Raw genomic sequence first — 17,379 nt, 5'->3', positions numbered from 1 at the left:
ATTAAGCAATTACACAACAAGAAACACCACACTCAAATTTAATAAAAGTTGCATCATCACTAAACCAAATCAAATAAACTCGTCATCCTAAACTTCTTTTTCCAATTGGTAGTGCATATGATTATTGTTTTCGAGCTTAATTTGCATTTCATGAACAAGATTTGTCTACCATTGATTTGGTTGTGATGAATCAATCCACTTCAAAAGATTGTAATCTATTTTTGAATCTTGAAATTAGGTCAATCGAAATTCTTTTACACATGCCCTCAACTCAACAACGACAATGATGGATTTGAGTTTTTATGTTGCTTTCACTCGAGATTTTGCAGCTTCCATAAGATAAAAATTAAGACTAAAATCAAGAAAACCCATAAGAAAAATCAAGGATGAAGACTAAAATGAAGGGGTACCATAACACGAAACAAAAGCAATCGCTGCTAAAACCCAGAAATACAAAGCAAGAAACGACCAAAATATATTTTACTTATTTCCATCAAGTTAAATATCGTAATACATCAAGAAAAGAAAAACAATCCTCCACCTTCAGATTCCTAAAATGAATCATATTGCACAGTAGCTTGACATTAAGTCATTAGCTACCTGTGCTTGCTGTAGTGTTCCCGCTCACGTTCCCTCTCCCGTTCCCGTCCCCGGTCCCGCTCCCGTTCCCTCACCGGAGACGATTCATATCTCGCAGGTCTCCTCTTAAAATGTCTGTCATCATCACTAGACTCATAATCTATGGCGGCGACGGTGGCGGTAGCGGTGGTCGTGGTGGTGGTGGCAGAGCTGCCACTCTTCCTTGACACCGCTGTGGATCCGCCAGGTGGCGCTTCCGTTGAGCTTGACGTGACCTTCCGTTTCTTGGAACCTGCGGCGGCTGCTGCCGCAGCGGCCGCCGCCGCTTCTTCTTCCGGGAAGCTGATGCGAGAGAAGACACTTGGTTTATGTTTCCGATCACCACTGCTGGCTGCCGCCACGGGTGCCGCTGGTGCAGCCGATTTGGAATCTGATGTTGGTGGTGCTTGTGGTGGCTTTCTGGTGGTGGTGGATGATGATTCGGATCGGCGGTGGCTCTTGTGCGGCTGTGACTGGTGGTCATGGTGGCGGTTGTGGTGGCTGTCGTCACGGTCTTCATAATCATTGCGATCACGTGAAGATCTCCTCTTTGACGATGGATGTGGAGGTACATCATGACCGTCGTCACGGGAATGGCGGCGGTCCGGTGACGGCCTGTCGGATCTATGGCGGTGGTGACCATCACTGCTAGGCGGCGGAATTGGTCTCTGGAATCCAACAAGACACTTTAAAATATGTTTAAAATAATATTAAGATAAAAATAAAAAGACCAAAACTTCATATACCGATTTCGACTTCATTGGAGGAGCATCCTCATGGCCATGGCCATGGCCACGTGGCTCTCTGTTGAAATCCCTTTCTTTTTGTAATTCCCTGCTGCTGTAGTAACAACAAGTCAAAACTATTATTATTATTATTATTATTATTATTATAATTAATTCGTTATATTAAATGGTGATTTGATAACTTGCCTTCCACTTGGGCCACGTTTCTCAAAATCACGTTTCCATTTTAATTCGGCTCTGCGGGCTTCAAATTCCTCTCGGCTCATAATGGGGGGCCCACCACCATTCATGCCCATCCCTAACTCTGCAAGATCCCTGTAAGATCAAACAATTAATTTCTCTATTATTTATTTTCCATTTTAAAAATATAATTACTAATTACTAACTTGTTATGAAATTACCTCTGAGGTGGAGGGATAAAAGGAGGAGGCATCATAAGGCCTGATGCACCAAAAGGGTCCTGGGGGAACATGCCACCTCCAAAGGGGACATCCATCGGCCCAAATCCATAACCACCACCCATGTATGGCGGCATGCCGCCACCATATGGCCCCATAAATGCATCCATTCCAGGCTGCATCCCATTCCAGTAGGGGTTGTAAGGGGAAGGACCTGGCGGCATCATATAGTTTTCAGCTGCAAACTCCTGAGATGCCCTCCACTGCATTTCTGCTGCTGAAAATATAAATTTAAAAAAAAAATGTCAAAAAAAGGAGCCCATATGAACAAATGAGATGCTACAAAAGGTATAACAGTGATTGGAAGTTGGAACTCTACCATTTGGCATGTTAACTTTCTTCTTTTTCTTCTTCTTTGCTGAAAACAAGAAAGGAAAATGTAAGCCAATATATATAACACTGAAAAATAAATTAACAAAAAAAGGTAAACCTCCATAGATTAAATGCAAGAAATAGCAATGTGCTACTTCCATTTTATTTTCTTATTAGGACATCACAAAAGGTTATGATTGGGTAGACTTTTGATTTTTTAGAGCACATCACCTTAATAAGAAATAAAAGTAAGGAAAGTACAATGTTGTAATAGAAGGAAATGAAAGTAGGATTATATATACACAAATAATGAAGTTGCTATCTGTCTCTTGCATTTATCCCTAGAAAAGTATTAGGGCGTGTTTGGTTTCATGGATTCCAGTGGAATCAAAGGAATTGGAATCTCAAATTCCATTTTGAACCAAAATTCATGTTTAAGGAACAAATTTCTCTATTTTTTTTATTAAAAGACAAAATTGCCCATCATACACATTAAAACACAAACACGTCTGTTCATTGCCTCAATCATAGCAAAGGAATGAGATTGAACTCCATTCCATTTCCTACCAACCAAAGTAACACATGACATATTACAACTCTTGCATATTCCAATTCCTTTAACAGATTCCATTCCTTCCAAAAACAGATTCCATTTACCTGCCTCACCGGGAACTTGCTTCTGCTGCTGCTGCACTTCATCATCAACAGGTCTTGCACTTCCCTGTGAAGCCGGTTCCATCATACTCTTTGAATCATATGTAGCTTCAGATACATCAGGAGCTTTCATCACTTTTCCTTTCCCTGAGACTGGCGGCTCAGCTGCCGGAGTATGTTCTGCCGCCGCCGCCACCTCCGCCTGCTGCATATTTGTAGCCTCCCCGTTCTGTGCTGGTGGTGCTTGCTCCCCCTTGGAGGCGGCTGATCGTGAAGGTGATGGAATCTTCGGCTGTGGTGGTGGCGCACACCTAGCAGACTCCATATCTGAAAAACAAAATATAAAGATTAAAAAACTAAAAACTTTTTCAAGAAATAAAGTATGTTACATAAATAGTCCCTGTTCTTTCTGCATTTTACCATGTTTAGTCCAAAACCGAAACTTTTTTCAATTTTAGTCCTTATTGAAGTTTCATATCGATTTTGGTCATTTCAAGGTTTTAAGTTGGTTTTAACCATCATATTCGATAAAAAAAACCTTAGAATAAGGACCAAAACTGACAAAGGTTTCAACTTTGGACTAAACATGGTAAAACTCAGAAAACACAGGGACCATTTTTGTAAATTAATCACATATTCACATACCTTGAACATGAAAAGCACTGCCACCATTTTCAGCACTGCTATTATTAGACTCCAATATTCGATTTATTGTATCCCTTAATGTCTTATTAGGCAAAAGATCATCTGCAAGCACATTCATTGCACCACAAACACACACTGCTTTGGAGATAATGTGATCTCTTATACCTGATAGTATAATCAAGATAAACAGAATCAAATATTTATAAAAAAAAAAAATCCAATTCATTTTGCCATGTCGGCTTTAAAAAAAACTTACATTTATCACAGAAACTGGTGAAACAGCACTTGCTGGTGAGAACAGCATCTTTCATCACATCTTTGCACAAAGGGCAATGAAGTTCTGGAGGAAGATCACCAACAGTTCTTGTAGAAGGCATCCCTTCAATCTCCTTCTCAAAAGCAGCCCTATTGTAACAAACATTATTAATATAACACAAATATATATATCTAAAGTTAATTTAAATAAAAAAAATATTAATTAATAACATACTCATTTGGCTTCAAAACTGCTACAGCACCACTAGGTAATGCATATGAGCCATCTGGAGTAGCCATTAACATGGATTTTGGAATACCAGTTGGAGGTTTCACTCTCTTTATATCAAAATTAGGATCACCATTTGTGGGACAATGCTGAATAAAATGCCCTGGTAAAAAAAGATTATAAATTTATAAGATTTCTTACTTGAAAAAAGAAAAAAAGATTCATGAATGATGAATCTACCTGGGGTTTTGCATCTGTGGCATACATAGCCTGGAGGTGGTGTTTTCCGCTCAAAGCCGCCACCACCACCACCCCTACCTAAAATTTATTTAAGAGAAAAGAAAAACAAATCAGTTTTCAAAAGCAAAATTGTTATATGTTTATATAAATAAACATGAACATATAAAGAAAAGAGAGAAGCTAAAAGATAATTTTACCAAAACCACGTCCGCCCATTCTACCACCCATTCCACGCCCAAAGCCTCTACCACCACCAAACCCATCAAAATTTTGCCTGAAAAGTCAATAAAGTCAACATCTTTTTCAAAAAATAAAAATATTAAATCATTAAAAAAGAGACTAAACTAAAACTCACTGCTGCCAATCCAAAGCTGGTGTATCAATTAAGGCCTGAATTTTGCTGTCTTCATCAGCTTTACTAGGAGCAGGAGCATCCTGTAGTTGGTTGCTAGAAACAACTGGAATAACTTCAGGAATTTCATACAAATCATTTCCAAATTCATCATATTCTGATCCATCAAGCTACAAAAAATTAATGCGTTATGTTATCATCTATCATCATTCATCCATGAACAAGTTTTTAAAACATTATAAGTTATAACTACACAAGGCTTACATAGTTGGGAAAAGAAAGTCCAGCTCCTGAAAAGTTACTCTTTGCAGATTGCACAACTTCCAGCTCATTAACCATTTTTTGCCTGCAGTTCAAATCATAAAACAATTCAACTAAAACTTGATTTATGGCCATTAATGATTAAACATGTACAAAGCTTTTGCAGGGTTTATATAAATAAGGTATCTAAATCTTTAAGAAAAAAAGTAGGGAGTGATTTAAAAAAATTTAAAGGTTTTGAAACTGTACTCAGGTTGTTCAGAAACTGGTGCTGCAACTATAGGCATGCGAGGTTGTCCAGGAATTCGACGAATTAAAACAGATGTATTTTTTGGAATCAACATGTCTTCATCAAGATATTCTGAAATTTCAAAACAGAAACACTTCTGTGAAATACTATAAATAGATCAATCCACATCGGTAGTACCCAAAAGGCCAACCCATTTTTGCATACTATATAACATAAATAAATACATAATTAATAGCTAGTTCTAGTCATCTTCTAGTTGAGTTGATGTGAAATGTGAATCCTCTTCAAAGTTCAATCCAATCAACCTAATTATAGAAAAGCAAAACTTGACGACTCTTGAACAAAATATTTGTTGCCATTTAAGTTGCAAACATGAAAGTTGAAATTCAGTGTGATTTTAGAATAGAATATTAAGAGATTGAAATTATTCAAGAACACAGAGGCTGACTAGGTCTAGAACTTAAAACACACCTTCATTAGTCTGGGCGTTGGTGACCACAAGATCATAATCAGTGCCCCTGCCCAATTGCTTGGATTCATATATTTTTTCTTTCAGAGAGGCAACCGTTATAAAATGGCCATCGATTGGAATCGAGTCATAATCTTTAGCACTTTTGAACTTGTAATATACTGCCATAATTTAATATAAATTCTTTTTCTTTTCCCTCAAAAAAAGATATATCAGGAACAAGCACAAAATGCAATACTAGTAGTATCAATAAAGGCGTTCATATAAAAGAAAATTATCAAACGCCTGAATTGAACACCGAAACAAAAAGATATAATAACAGTACAAAAATCCACAGCCAAGATTCTCTATTTTTTTTTCGTTTTCCACTCTTCAGTAACTCTGAAAAAAAGATCAAACCGACTAAGGAACGGCTTCAATCTGCAAAAGGCTTCAATCAAATCCTTGAAACATCTTCACACGCTCAGTCCTTCGATGTTTCGAACTATTTGCGTAGATTCTTCAGTTCGCCAGATTCTTACGATCAGATATAACTCCACAGGAACACTTGACTTTCGATAGTGATGAGAAAATCGAAGGATCTCACGAGCTAAAGCCTCCAAAAGAACCGATTCTCTCCGATGATAACGAGTTACCGTAATCCTTCTATTCGCCGTCGACCTCTTCCGGTGCTTGATTCTTCCGAGACGCCGATTGATTCGCTTCCAATTTCTCAGATCTACTTTCAGATAAACTATTTGCCTTCCAGTAGTCGCGAATCTGGATATATATATAATCCACGAATTCTCCAACCACGAAGCGAATCTCGGTTTTCAGCGGTTAATTCTGTGAAACACCTGTGAGGAGTTCAACAATCGGAGATTCGTTGATGGTGTTCAAAGAATCCAGAAGATCGTGTGCAAAATTAGGGCAAAATCGCGATAACGATGTACCCCAATACGTGTGAAACTCGCCTCCTTTGAAGATAATGCGGGCTGTACTTTTATATTTATAGGGTAATTATTTACACTTTAACTCCTTTACTATTCAAGAATGACGATTTGAAGCCCAAGAAGTGTTTAGACTTTAGATATGCATAGAACCATTTGACAAAATCCTAAATTAGGGCTAAGTTTAAATGAGATTTTTTTTCTTTTCTTTTTTAAACAAGGAATCCTTTATGTCTATATATTTGAAGGGCAAAATAAATGACAAAAATATATAATAAAGAAAAAGTGTATGGCATAAAAAATCGTGACCTTTAATAGATAAATATTATTAAATACTATATATTTGCATTATTTTGTATTAATATATTAAGCTTTTAAAACATTTTTTTTATCCTCAATACAAGCCTTTACCAAACTGATTAAATCAATGGTTTTTATGGCAAAATAATACTATGTTAGATGATCAACTAGCTATAAAAGATAATATTAAATGATTATCATATGATTGTACTATTCTTATTATGTTCATGATTAACAGTTTAACATGGATTGTCCATAAAATTTATAATCACCATATATATGTTTTTTTTGTAAAATTGATAATCAATAATATCCTAATGAAAATAATAGTCTAATGGTTAGATTTTTTTTTTTTTGTGTACCTTAGTGTTTTTGGTTGAATTTTTAAAAATATATAATGATTATTAGATAATATATTACATTTATAGCCATAAAAAATTTATCAGCTCAAAACCCTCTTCTATTTAAGTTGTCTCTTTACTCTTGTTAATATAGAAATTTTAATTGATGTAAACAAGGTATAGTGTGGTTTTAATTTATGCATAAAAAATATTCACCATCTATATATGTGATATGTAAAGCGATGTTTTTGGAAGTTATGGTATAAGAACTAATATCATTTGGACCACAAAGAATAGTTATAGTTTTGGGCTAAATGATATTAATTAATTGACTATTGAATTTGAGAGGTGATATTGCTGACCAAGTTTTTGACTTGGGACCCAAATAAAAGAAGCAAGGAGGAAAGTGTCCAAGGTGCAAGTCAAAGAGAAAGATGTACGACTATAAGCCTTAAACCAAAGTCAAACAAAAAGTCGATAATTAAATTAATTTTGGTTTCTTTTTTGAATTACAAAATAATATAGTTGTTCTTTATGTAATTTAGGAGCTTAGAAATCACATATATGCATACGGTGGTTATAAAGCACAAAAAAAAGGGTTTAATTGTTTTTTTCAATAAGGGACATAGGATTATGGGCGTGTTCGGCACGGAGTTTTTTGGGGCATTTGAGAGCTTCTAGCTTCTAGTGTTTAATAAAACGTTCCGTTTTGAACAAAAAGTCCCGCTCGGCACTGCAAGCTTCTAACATTTTAGTTTAAACAAAACGCTCCAAATCCAAATGTTACTTCATGTAGGGCGTGTTTGGCAAAAATAGTTGTTACCTGGAAGCGGTTAGCGGATAGCTGGTAGCGGGTAACGGGTAGTGGGTAGCTGGTAGCAGGAAACTGTAACTTTTATTTGCTATATAAGTGTTTGGCAAAAGTAGCTAGAAGCTTTTGAAATATATAAAATTACATAAAAGGACAACTGATTATAAATAAATATATATATAAATATATTTTTAAGGGTAATTATGAAAATTAATTTCAAAAGCTCGGTAGCGTTTTGTTAAACGCTACATGAAGTAGCTTTTAGATTTTGAGCGTTTTGTTTAAACTAAAAGTTAAACGCTCGTATTGTCAAACGAAACTTTTTGTTTAAATTAAAGCGTTTTATCAAAAGATAAAAGCTAGAAGCTCTCAAACGCTTCCAAAAGCTCTGTGCCAAACACGCCCGTAGCTACCCGCTCCCCACTATCAGCTAGTTTTGCCGAACACACCCTATATCGAATTGATCGGCCTTACACTAATATCAAAGTTAAAATGTTAGATCTTTTTCCAAAATACTAAGGGCGTGTTCGGCACAGAGCATTTTGAAGCATTTGACAAAACGCTCTGTTTTGAATAGAAAATCTTGTTTGGCACTACAGGCTTCCAGCGTTTAGTTTAAATGAAACGCTCAAAATCCAAATGTTACTTCACATAGTGTTTAACAAAACGCTACAAGCTACCTGCTACCAACTAATTTTGCCAAACACGCCCAAATGGTTGTTTGATAAGCCTTGTATCAAGTTTTATAAAAGACTAAGATGATGTTTGCTTTGGAGGTGGTAAAATGTTTTTAAACTTTTTTCATGTATGCCGAAGAAGATGTGGACCAAAAGTTTTTTCTATGCTTTCATACAAAAGATTGTTTGTTTTTTAATTATATTGAACTAAATAAGACAAAAGAGAAAACACAATATTATAATTTTTAATCCTATGTTCATAATTACGTGAAACACATAAGTACAAAACTGTATAGCAATATGATTTTAGGGGGAAACCGTGATCGAGAGAGAAAGTGAAAACAATATGTAAAAGTTGTTAATACCCATATTCGTAACTTAAAATTAGGACAAGGACAACAAGCAAGGTGTTAGAAATAGAGGATGAACAGATTGCTTGGATTCTCTGAAAGTCATGATTCACTATCAAAATGAAGTATTTCGATGGTACAGATCGAACACTCAATTGGATGAAATTCAAATATATGAAATCATAGAATGTTTTGTGAAAATGTTCTTTAAGATGTACCAGAAAAATGACCGAAAACGGACTTATGATCTCTGTCTGAAAACTGTCATATGACAGTTTCAAACTGTCATAAAACCATAAAAACGGGTATTTGGATAAGGGTCAAACCAATGGTCAATTATTTGAAAAAACTTTTTTTTGATGCATTTTTAATATAGTAACATATCCTATATAAAAAACTTCCGCGCTGACCTGGTAGCTCGACCCCAGCCAGGGGCTCTGCCCCTTGGACCTCGCTAGGGACGCTGCCCCTAGGCCCCCGTTCGTTTAGGGGCTTCGCCCCTAAATAACAGTGTACTTTGAATATTGAAAAACTTGAACAAGTGTGCACTTCTACACCATCATAACTTGTTCGATATTCATCAATGTCACTTTTGGTCAACAAATTTAATCCTATTACATTTAAATAATATTGATGATATTAAATCACCAACACAACTACACAAGGTTGATCGACAAAGCAGAAAAAAATGGGAAATGATTTGGAAAATTCAATGATTAAAATACAAAGGGGAAAAATACCAAAACAAGGCGGAGTGTAGCGACAGAGGCGAATGCGTGGAGTGACGGAAGCGGCAACGGAGCGAAGGGCGGCAAGGAAAGCTGGCGGCGGCAGCGAGCGAGAGAAATAAGGATGCAGTCGTCGATGAAAGGGAAAGAGAATGTAGGTGTCTGTGAAAAAACGTAGATTGGAAAATGTCTAACCGTCGGAAGAGTTATTTTTAAGCCTTTTGGGGAAAGTGGTTAAAAAGTCTTTCTAGGATTACTTTTTCCTCCAAAAAACAAACAAGCTTTTTGGAAAATGTCTAGGCGCTGGAAGTGATAAGTGCCAAAAGTACTTTTATCAAAAAAAAAAAAAAAAAAAAAAAAAAAAAAAAAAAAACACAACTCCTTGGAATGTTTCATATTACATTTAGATGTCTTTAATTCGATCATATAGCTTATCGATAGATCTCTTAGTAGGTTTGACTCAATCAGTGATGTGTAGTGGACAAACCCATGGCAGAAACCAAAAACTTGATGTATGCAAATCTCGTTTTAAAATTATAAAATTGAATTTATTTTTACTGGGGACATGCACAACTAGGCGATGGATCTAATCGGTAACCGTATAGATTTGGTAAGAGCATGTGTCGAACTCAAGAGGAATGATCGAATGCCTATAATTCAGTTCAGAACAATCTAATTACTAGTTAAATTAAAGATAAAAAAAACAAAAAGGGGAATTACATTACAACTAAATTAAACTACCGACAAACCAAAACAAAACAAAGATGAAATGGTTTTAATTCATTATTCAACGATTCCTAAGTTGATTTGTCCCCTTAGTCGTGTGTCGGACACTTTTCTGCATCTTTTCGCAACTTCCGTATTCCAACTCTGGAAATGTTTCCAACCAAATTGCTTATTTTCAATTTTAAGCACCTTTTCTCCTCAATAACATCAAAATAATAAGATAATTCATGAAATATATATATATATATATATATATATATATATATATATATATATATATATATATATATATATTATACCTTATAAAGCATATTTGGTCAAACGCTTAAAATTAAGTCGTACAAACTATAATGCAATATGTACAATCAATTTATGCATCTAAAAAATGTAAATCTTATCCGGTCAACAAGTCAAAAATTCAAAGATCAGATTTTGAATTTTTAAAATTTAAGATAAGATTGACTATGTTTATCTCATTTCGAAATTCAGATTTGTTTATTCTTATCCCTTAAATATCGAATGTGATTCTTATCCGGTCAACAAGTCAAAAAGTAAAGGATCAGATTTTGAATTTTTAAAATTTTACATAAGATTGACTATGTTTATCTCATTTCGAAATTCAAATTTGCTTATTCTTATCCTTTAAATATCGAATGTGATTCTTATCCCTTAAATATCGAATGTGATTCTTGTCCTTTAAATATCGGATGTGAAGCTAGCCGAATTCATTCTTCTCTTATTTTCTACTCTCATTTTCTTTCATCACATCGCAGTCGACGAAAGAGAACTCTAGCTCTCACCACCACACCCCACTTTCATTTGTCCAAAAAAAATCGTCTCTAGAAAATAATTTTTGAAATAGATTATTCGCACCCGTCGCTTAGCGCGGGTAAACGACTAGTATATATATATATATATATATATATATATATATATATATATATATATATATATATATATATATATATATATATATATATATATAAATTAAGTGTTATCAATTAGCAACTATCCCTATACAAATATTTTTATTTTTAAAATAATAGATAGATATCAAATCAGAACAATATATATTTTTTTAAATAAATTAAGCTCAAATGTGTCTTGTTATCATTAAGGTATTAATTACAAACTATAATATGAAACTATGAATGATTATGGTTTATATTTTTTCAAATTATTTTTGTTAAGTGATCTTTATGGTTTATGACTTTAAGTTGTTAATAAAAAGAAGAGAATTGATTCTTCCTCTTAAAAAATGATTTATCCACATAAGATACAATATTGTTATGGGTGCAACATGATTGATGTATGAAACATTATATAATGACCACATATGAGTCAACTTGTATTTGTAACAGTGACTTAACTCATATTCTAACTTTTCTATAATGCCAAATGACTTAACTCATATTCTAACTTTTCTATACCAAACCCTCTAAGTAATCAATAATTGATGACACGTGCAACATCAACCAATGGGTATGAGATCTTACCGACCAATAAATTTGTTCATCAACCAATGGGTGTGGGATCTCAATATCAACGAAGCACCGTACACACAATCTGTTGAAATAACAATATATCAAGTTAGTAAAGCAAACACTATAGGATGCATTTAGGAATTGTTCATCCCATTTTGGATAGGGTTTCTATTTCGAACATGTGTTATGAACATGCTCTTCGAATTTCAACCATAGATCATTATTTCAAACAAGCATGTCTATTATACTACCAGGGATGAGCATCAGTCCGGATTCGGACCAAGAACCGAAAAACCAATAACCGATTTTCCCGAAATAGAGAACCAGAAACCAGATTGAATACCTCCGTTCCAATTGGTTCTGGTTTTTTCTAGTCTAATTTGGTTCCACTGGGTTAAATGTTTATCCCTATACACTACTACTTACTAGCTTTGATAATAATTACCAAGAAATGCATAGTGAGTATGTATTTGAAAAAAAAAAAAAAAAAAAAAACATATCCATTTGGACAAGTTCTCGAACTTTGGATAAGGGCATTTGATTCAATTCAGACTGACAGTTTTCATTTTTATAAGCTATAATGTAACAGATGTACAAGTTATAAAGAACATACCGGATAAACCTAAATCACTTTTACATCCAAATCCATGTTGATTCGATTTGAGAAAGTCTAAAATGTTATTCTGGGATGGTGGAATGAGGGTGGGTATCACATTTCAAATTTTCTTTAAATAAGTGATCACTTGGATGGACGGGTACCCATGAGATCCCAAATCCGAAACAATCCATTTTGGGTTTGAATGACCATTAAATCATGTGTGTAAACTTATAAAGAATTATTTTTAGTTAATCGTGAATAACAAGTGGTGAAATTCATAAATATCAACTTCTATCGCACCTCAAACACTAAGCTTTAGTGACTTTAGTCGCATGGGCTATATGATTCTAATTACTAAACACACATCCAAACACCATAAAACCAAAAAAGTAAACAATAAATTTACAATTTTTTTAAGCTAGTATCAAGCAAAACAAAGTATAAAAAAGAAAAAACTTTATAGATCATACATTCTCTTGGGTCACCATAATTAAGTAAACTAGGGCTAGATATAGTTTTCAACCAGTTCAATTAAGTATACTTGGGGCTTAGAACCTTGAACCCAACATGAGAAAGAAAACCAAAACAAGTCAAATGTCAGTCAAGATCAATGATGAAACAACCACAACATAAGCAAGAAAGAAAAATATCGCTATCTGCATGAACAACTTTGGATTGTCCCTCATGTTTGGTGACGTCACTGCCCTGTAAATTTTATTCAACTTAATTCAAACAACAATTGCAAAAAATAACAATGTATGAATGTACACTTTAGTTTTTTTTTTTTTTTTTTTTTTTTACCAATATAGGAAATAATCAAATAAATAAAAAGTGTTACCTAGCAATACGTTGAGAAAGCCGAGGAAACGGCATGCTCTGAATAAAAACAATACCAGGTCCTGTCAACATTGCTGTTACCAGATTCTCCCCCTGTGTAAAATCATTTTTTTAAGAAAAAACAAAAGCTTCTAGATAAAAAATAAACAGAAAAAAGAAAAAGTAGGAAGTAATTCATCAAAAAGTTACCCCAAAGACTACTCTTCTCATTGGTCCATTATATTTTATTTGCACATTTACTGTAGATGGCACAGCCACAATGCTGGACATGTCAACTGCAAGTGTCTCCCCCACCTCAAGATTTTTCTGCACCACTAACACCACAAAAAAAAAAAAAAAAAAAAAAAAAGGTCAAATAAACTGAAAATGTTATTTACTTTTTATATATATAATGTCATATAAAAAGCCTACCAGATCCACCTCCTGTTATGAATGCCAACCCTTGGCCAGATAGTTTTTGTCTCAAGAATCCCTACATACAACATAACAAAATCATTTGATGGAAAAATAAATAATTAAAAATTGTTAGGGTAAATAATCAAAACATAATCTAACCTCTATACCAGGTACAACATTACGCGCCCTCTGATCAAAAGTATTACTGATCTTCACATCACCAACAGAGCAAAGGAACGCATCTGGCTACAAAATAATACTCACAAAGTCAGATACAGACTTCTAATAATCCAATATCGGATGACTGCAGCTTTTCTGTCATCCGACATACGATGACTGTAGCATGTTATGCTACAATCATTAGATGAACATAGCAGATTAATCTAATCTGCTCTCGCCATTATGACCGGAACAAAATTTACATTCTGTTCCGGTCATCATGGATGACCGGAACAAACAAACTGCTCCGGTCATCCATGGAGCAGAAACTGCTCTAATCATCCGATCTCATGGATGAAAGAAAGAAAGGTGAAAACAGTCGAAGAATCAAATATACCTGGCATAAAATTTCGCCACCAAATTTTGCTAAATCAATCTGCAGCATAAGGAATAAATTAACAAAATCAAGAATCCAACATGAAAGATTAATCAACTATAAGCTAGGATGATACAAACCGGAAGAATTCTTGCTAGAGAAGGTGCAGCAATGCCAACAAATCCATCATTTGAACCGGTATTTAAAAACACTGTGCTAGTCACATTCTTCCCAAATAGCCATTGCCACATTCCTGCTTCATTTTCAGGGGCATAAACATTTTCCATCTGAGTAGTTCCAGACATGTAGCACATACAACCTGGTCTTGCACTCACTTTCTCTTCTGGCTTCAACATTATCTGGAATAAACAATCCAGAGGGGAAATACAGATACAGTTATAGGTTGTTTTGATGGAGATATAATTTCTATGGAAAATTTTAATTACAAAAGAAATACCTGAACAATCTGAGCCTCACCACCTAAAATCTGAAAAGGTGTAACATCGTCTTGTTGATTCTATTGAAAGTCAACATCATGAGTCAGATTATTGTGAATGTAAGAAAGAATGCCAGATAAGATAATGTCAGTATTATCATCACAGGAGAACTGAAACTCATTGTTGCTTCAAAAGAGTCATTTCAGACTCTTGGTTAATGTAAATGCAAAGATTCTTCAATCTAACAGAGAAAATAGTAGTAATAGCAATTATTGTAATGACATTATTGAACTGTCTTAAGAAAACATAGTTACAGGATATAATGTGAAGAAAATTCTTTTTCTTGCTCCAAAATTGCAATCAGCATCTCATATACCAATGGAAGTTATGATTTTGCAGATGCAGTCACTGGTAAAAGTAACTGATTGGGTTTAGATTGAAGAAATCAACAATTTACATCAAATATCGCATAAACCCTAATTCCCCTTTTCATTATATTTTCTATTGATGACGATATCTAGATTCAAGTTCTCCAAGGTGTCCGATAACAAGGTTCTGTAAAAAAAAAACCTACATTTGAACAAGGAGTATCCCTTCTGGGAGATCGGCATAAAAAACCACTGTTAATTTACTATTTGTACACGATCATTGATACGATCATCAGTTGCATATCAAAGCAAGTATAATTAACAAACTCGAAAATCACGGAGGTTTAGTAGTAGATTAGAATTCATCAGGCTCTGTTACAATTCAGATTATTACAATAATAAACACGCATATGTTCAATTTGAATTCTTCACAAAGAAACACCATAAATTGAATCAAATTCAACAAAAACAAAAACCTGGAAGTAAAATTAAGAATACCTGATAAACAAATGGCTGAAACGGCGTAGAAAAGAACGGGGCCGCCATGAACGAAGCAGAACACACGCGCACACACACACACACACAATCACTAGATTTATTATTCCTGAAATCAAAACCCCACGGAAGGGATCGATCGGAGATTGTGGGTTCTAAGATCCATTTTGCTTTTTCTTATTGAAGATTTGACAAAGTTGAACCAGATCCCTGAATAACCACTTGCATTTACTTAAATTACCATGTAAGGAGTGTAGTTTCGATGATCACGGGAGGGTATTACTGACATTTCATGACTTCCTTTTTCTTAGGTTCTGGAAGGAGGTTAAACTGGAGACGGCAAAACATCATCGAGTTCATGGTATATTTACCATGTTAACCCTAATTAAAACCTTTATAAAAAATTTAAAAAAAAAAAAAAGAAAATACACTAACTATTCAAAAATGTCTATAACTTATCGACAAAACAAATTAATTTTGTAAAAAGGCAAACGGTTTATGTTTTTCTTTTTGGGAAATTGAGTGATCTCAATATTTGAAGAAAGCAATTAAAAGAACTTGTTATTGGAAAAATAATCACCAAGTTAATAAAAAAGATTTTGGATTTCGAAAAAAAAACATTCGGGAATTTTAAAAAATAAGTCTGAAACTCAACGAGCAATTCTTGAATTTCGAAACAAAATTTATTTTTTACTCGAATCTAACATTAAACATGGATATTAAATAGGAAATATATACAAAATTATGGTTTAAAGTCAATCGATAATATTAAACATTCCAAAATAGATGTTTCGGATATTAATGCAGAGCTTTCTTTGAGAAAAAATGCAAAAGAAAAAAGAATAACTCATGAATTCGAATATTGATGTAGAGATTTCTTTGAAAAAAAATGCAAAATTTACATCTACATCTACATCTACATTCCTAATTAAAGACTCCTAATTCTGTCAGATGTCATCTTTTTATTATCTGTTTTGCCACGTGGCTTCTTCCTGTAAGCCAATATTATGTTTTTCCTGCCTAAACACAATTTGCTTCAGCAATTCAATCACCTTTATCGCATCCCTTAAAACCAAGAAGTTCATAAATCTAAAATCTATAGCGTGATTTTTGCAGCTCTTTATAGCGTGAATATAGGAATTCAAAATTCAAAATTTGAATACTTCATATTACATATCTGTGAATATAGGAATTCAAAATTCAAAATTTGAATACTTCATATTACATATCTCTACCTTGCTTCTTCTCATAACCCTAGCTCGAATTACATCTCTCTTGCTCTCTGTTATCTTTTTTGGGTGTGTCGTTGCCCAAGTTTTTTTTTTTTGCTGTTTTCCATGGTCATTGATGGTGTATATCTATCTCCATTACTTGGTTCCGATCTACGAAGTTTGATAAATCCCAAACGATGCATCAATGTTCATCAATTTCCCCAACGCTTGAATTTTAATTTCCCAAGTATGATTTTTAGGTCTATATTCATCATTTTTTTTCCATGTTTTTATGTATTTTGATTTTCCAGATCCAAACGAAGATGTCGAAGCTGAAGCGTGAACTGATGATTTCGTCACTTACATAAGGTTTCTTTATGGTGGAACTATGCTCAAACCTTATTTTTGATCTTACTGAGTTTTGGAAGACATTGATAGCACATAGTAAGGACATCCCCCATTATATTCAATTTTTTTAATCTTGATTTTGTTTTTTTTTATTCTAAGGCATGTTATAATTATGGCCAGAAATCCACAAGTAGCCAAGGTAAGATGCATTTTTGCAAGGCTTAAAAGATGGAAAATGTATCAATACAAGTTATTTAGCGTATACATTCTCTTGTCATCTCATTTTAATTGTTTTCATTGATTTCTTATTCTAGGGTTT

At 34.0% G+C, this 17,379-nt stretch overlaps 2 protein-coding genes across 4 annotated transcripts; both read right to left on the bottom strand.

The window, feature by feature from the left end:
• Positions 1–463: 463 nt before the first annotated feature.
• Positions 464–6,466, bottom strand: LOC145057175 (DWNN domain, a CCHC-type zinc finger). Of its 3 annotated transcripts, none has more exons than XM_079004960.1 (15): positions 5,492–6,466; positions 5,020–5,131; positions 4,774–4,855; positions 4,513–4,679; positions 4,355–4,431; positions 4,158–4,235; positions 3,924–4,080; positions 3,690–3,838; positions 3,434–3,598; positions 2,792–3,115; positions 2,142–2,180; positions 1,766–2,039; positions 1,551–1,679; positions 1,365–1,458; positions 464–1,286 (listed from the first exon to the last, which is right to left on the bottom strand). In XM_079004960.1, the coding sequence occupies exons 1-15, from the start codon at positions 5,655–5,657 to the stop codon at positions 597–599; spliced, it is 2,703 nt and encodes a 900-aa protein (XP_078861086.1). In that variant the 5' UTR covers positions 5,658–6,466; the 3' UTR covers positions 464–596. The 3 variants fall into 3 exon arrangements, with proteins under 3 accessions (XP_078861086.1, XP_078861088.1, XP_078861089.1); XM_079004962.1 differs by having other exon boundaries at positions 1,365–1,455; XM_079004963.1 differs by having other exon boundaries at positions 1,766–2,036.
• A 6,408-nt stretch (positions 6,467–12,874) lies between these two features.
• LOC145057174 (uncharacterized) lies at positions 12,875–15,733 on the bottom strand. Its single transcript, XM_079004959.1, has 9 exons — positions 15,505–15,733; positions 14,659–14,718; positions 14,342–14,560; positions 14,223–14,261; positions 13,826–13,912; positions 13,682–13,742; positions 13,460–13,584; positions 13,272–13,363; positions 12,875–13,138 (listed from the first exon to the last, which is right to left on the bottom strand). Exons 1-9 carry the CDS (start codon positions 15,550–15,552, stop codon positions 13,024–13,026), a joined length of 846 nt encoding a protein of 281 aa, XP_078861085.1. The 5' UTR covers positions 15,553–15,733; the 3' UTR covers positions 12,875–13,023.
• Positions 15,734–17,379: the final 1,646 nt, after the last annotated feature.

The sequence above is a fragment of the Lactuca serriola genome, chromosome 6, assembly GCF_051521515.1.
Source record: "Lactuca serriola cultivar US96UC23 chromosome 6, Lser_US96UC23_V15, whole genome shotgun sequence".
In the NCBI taxonomy this organism is placed as follows: Eukaryota; Viridiplantae; Streptophyta; class Magnoliopsida; order Asterales; family Asteraceae; genus Lactuca; species Lactuca serriola.
This window is presented reverse-complemented; position numbering and strand designations above follow the sequence as displayed.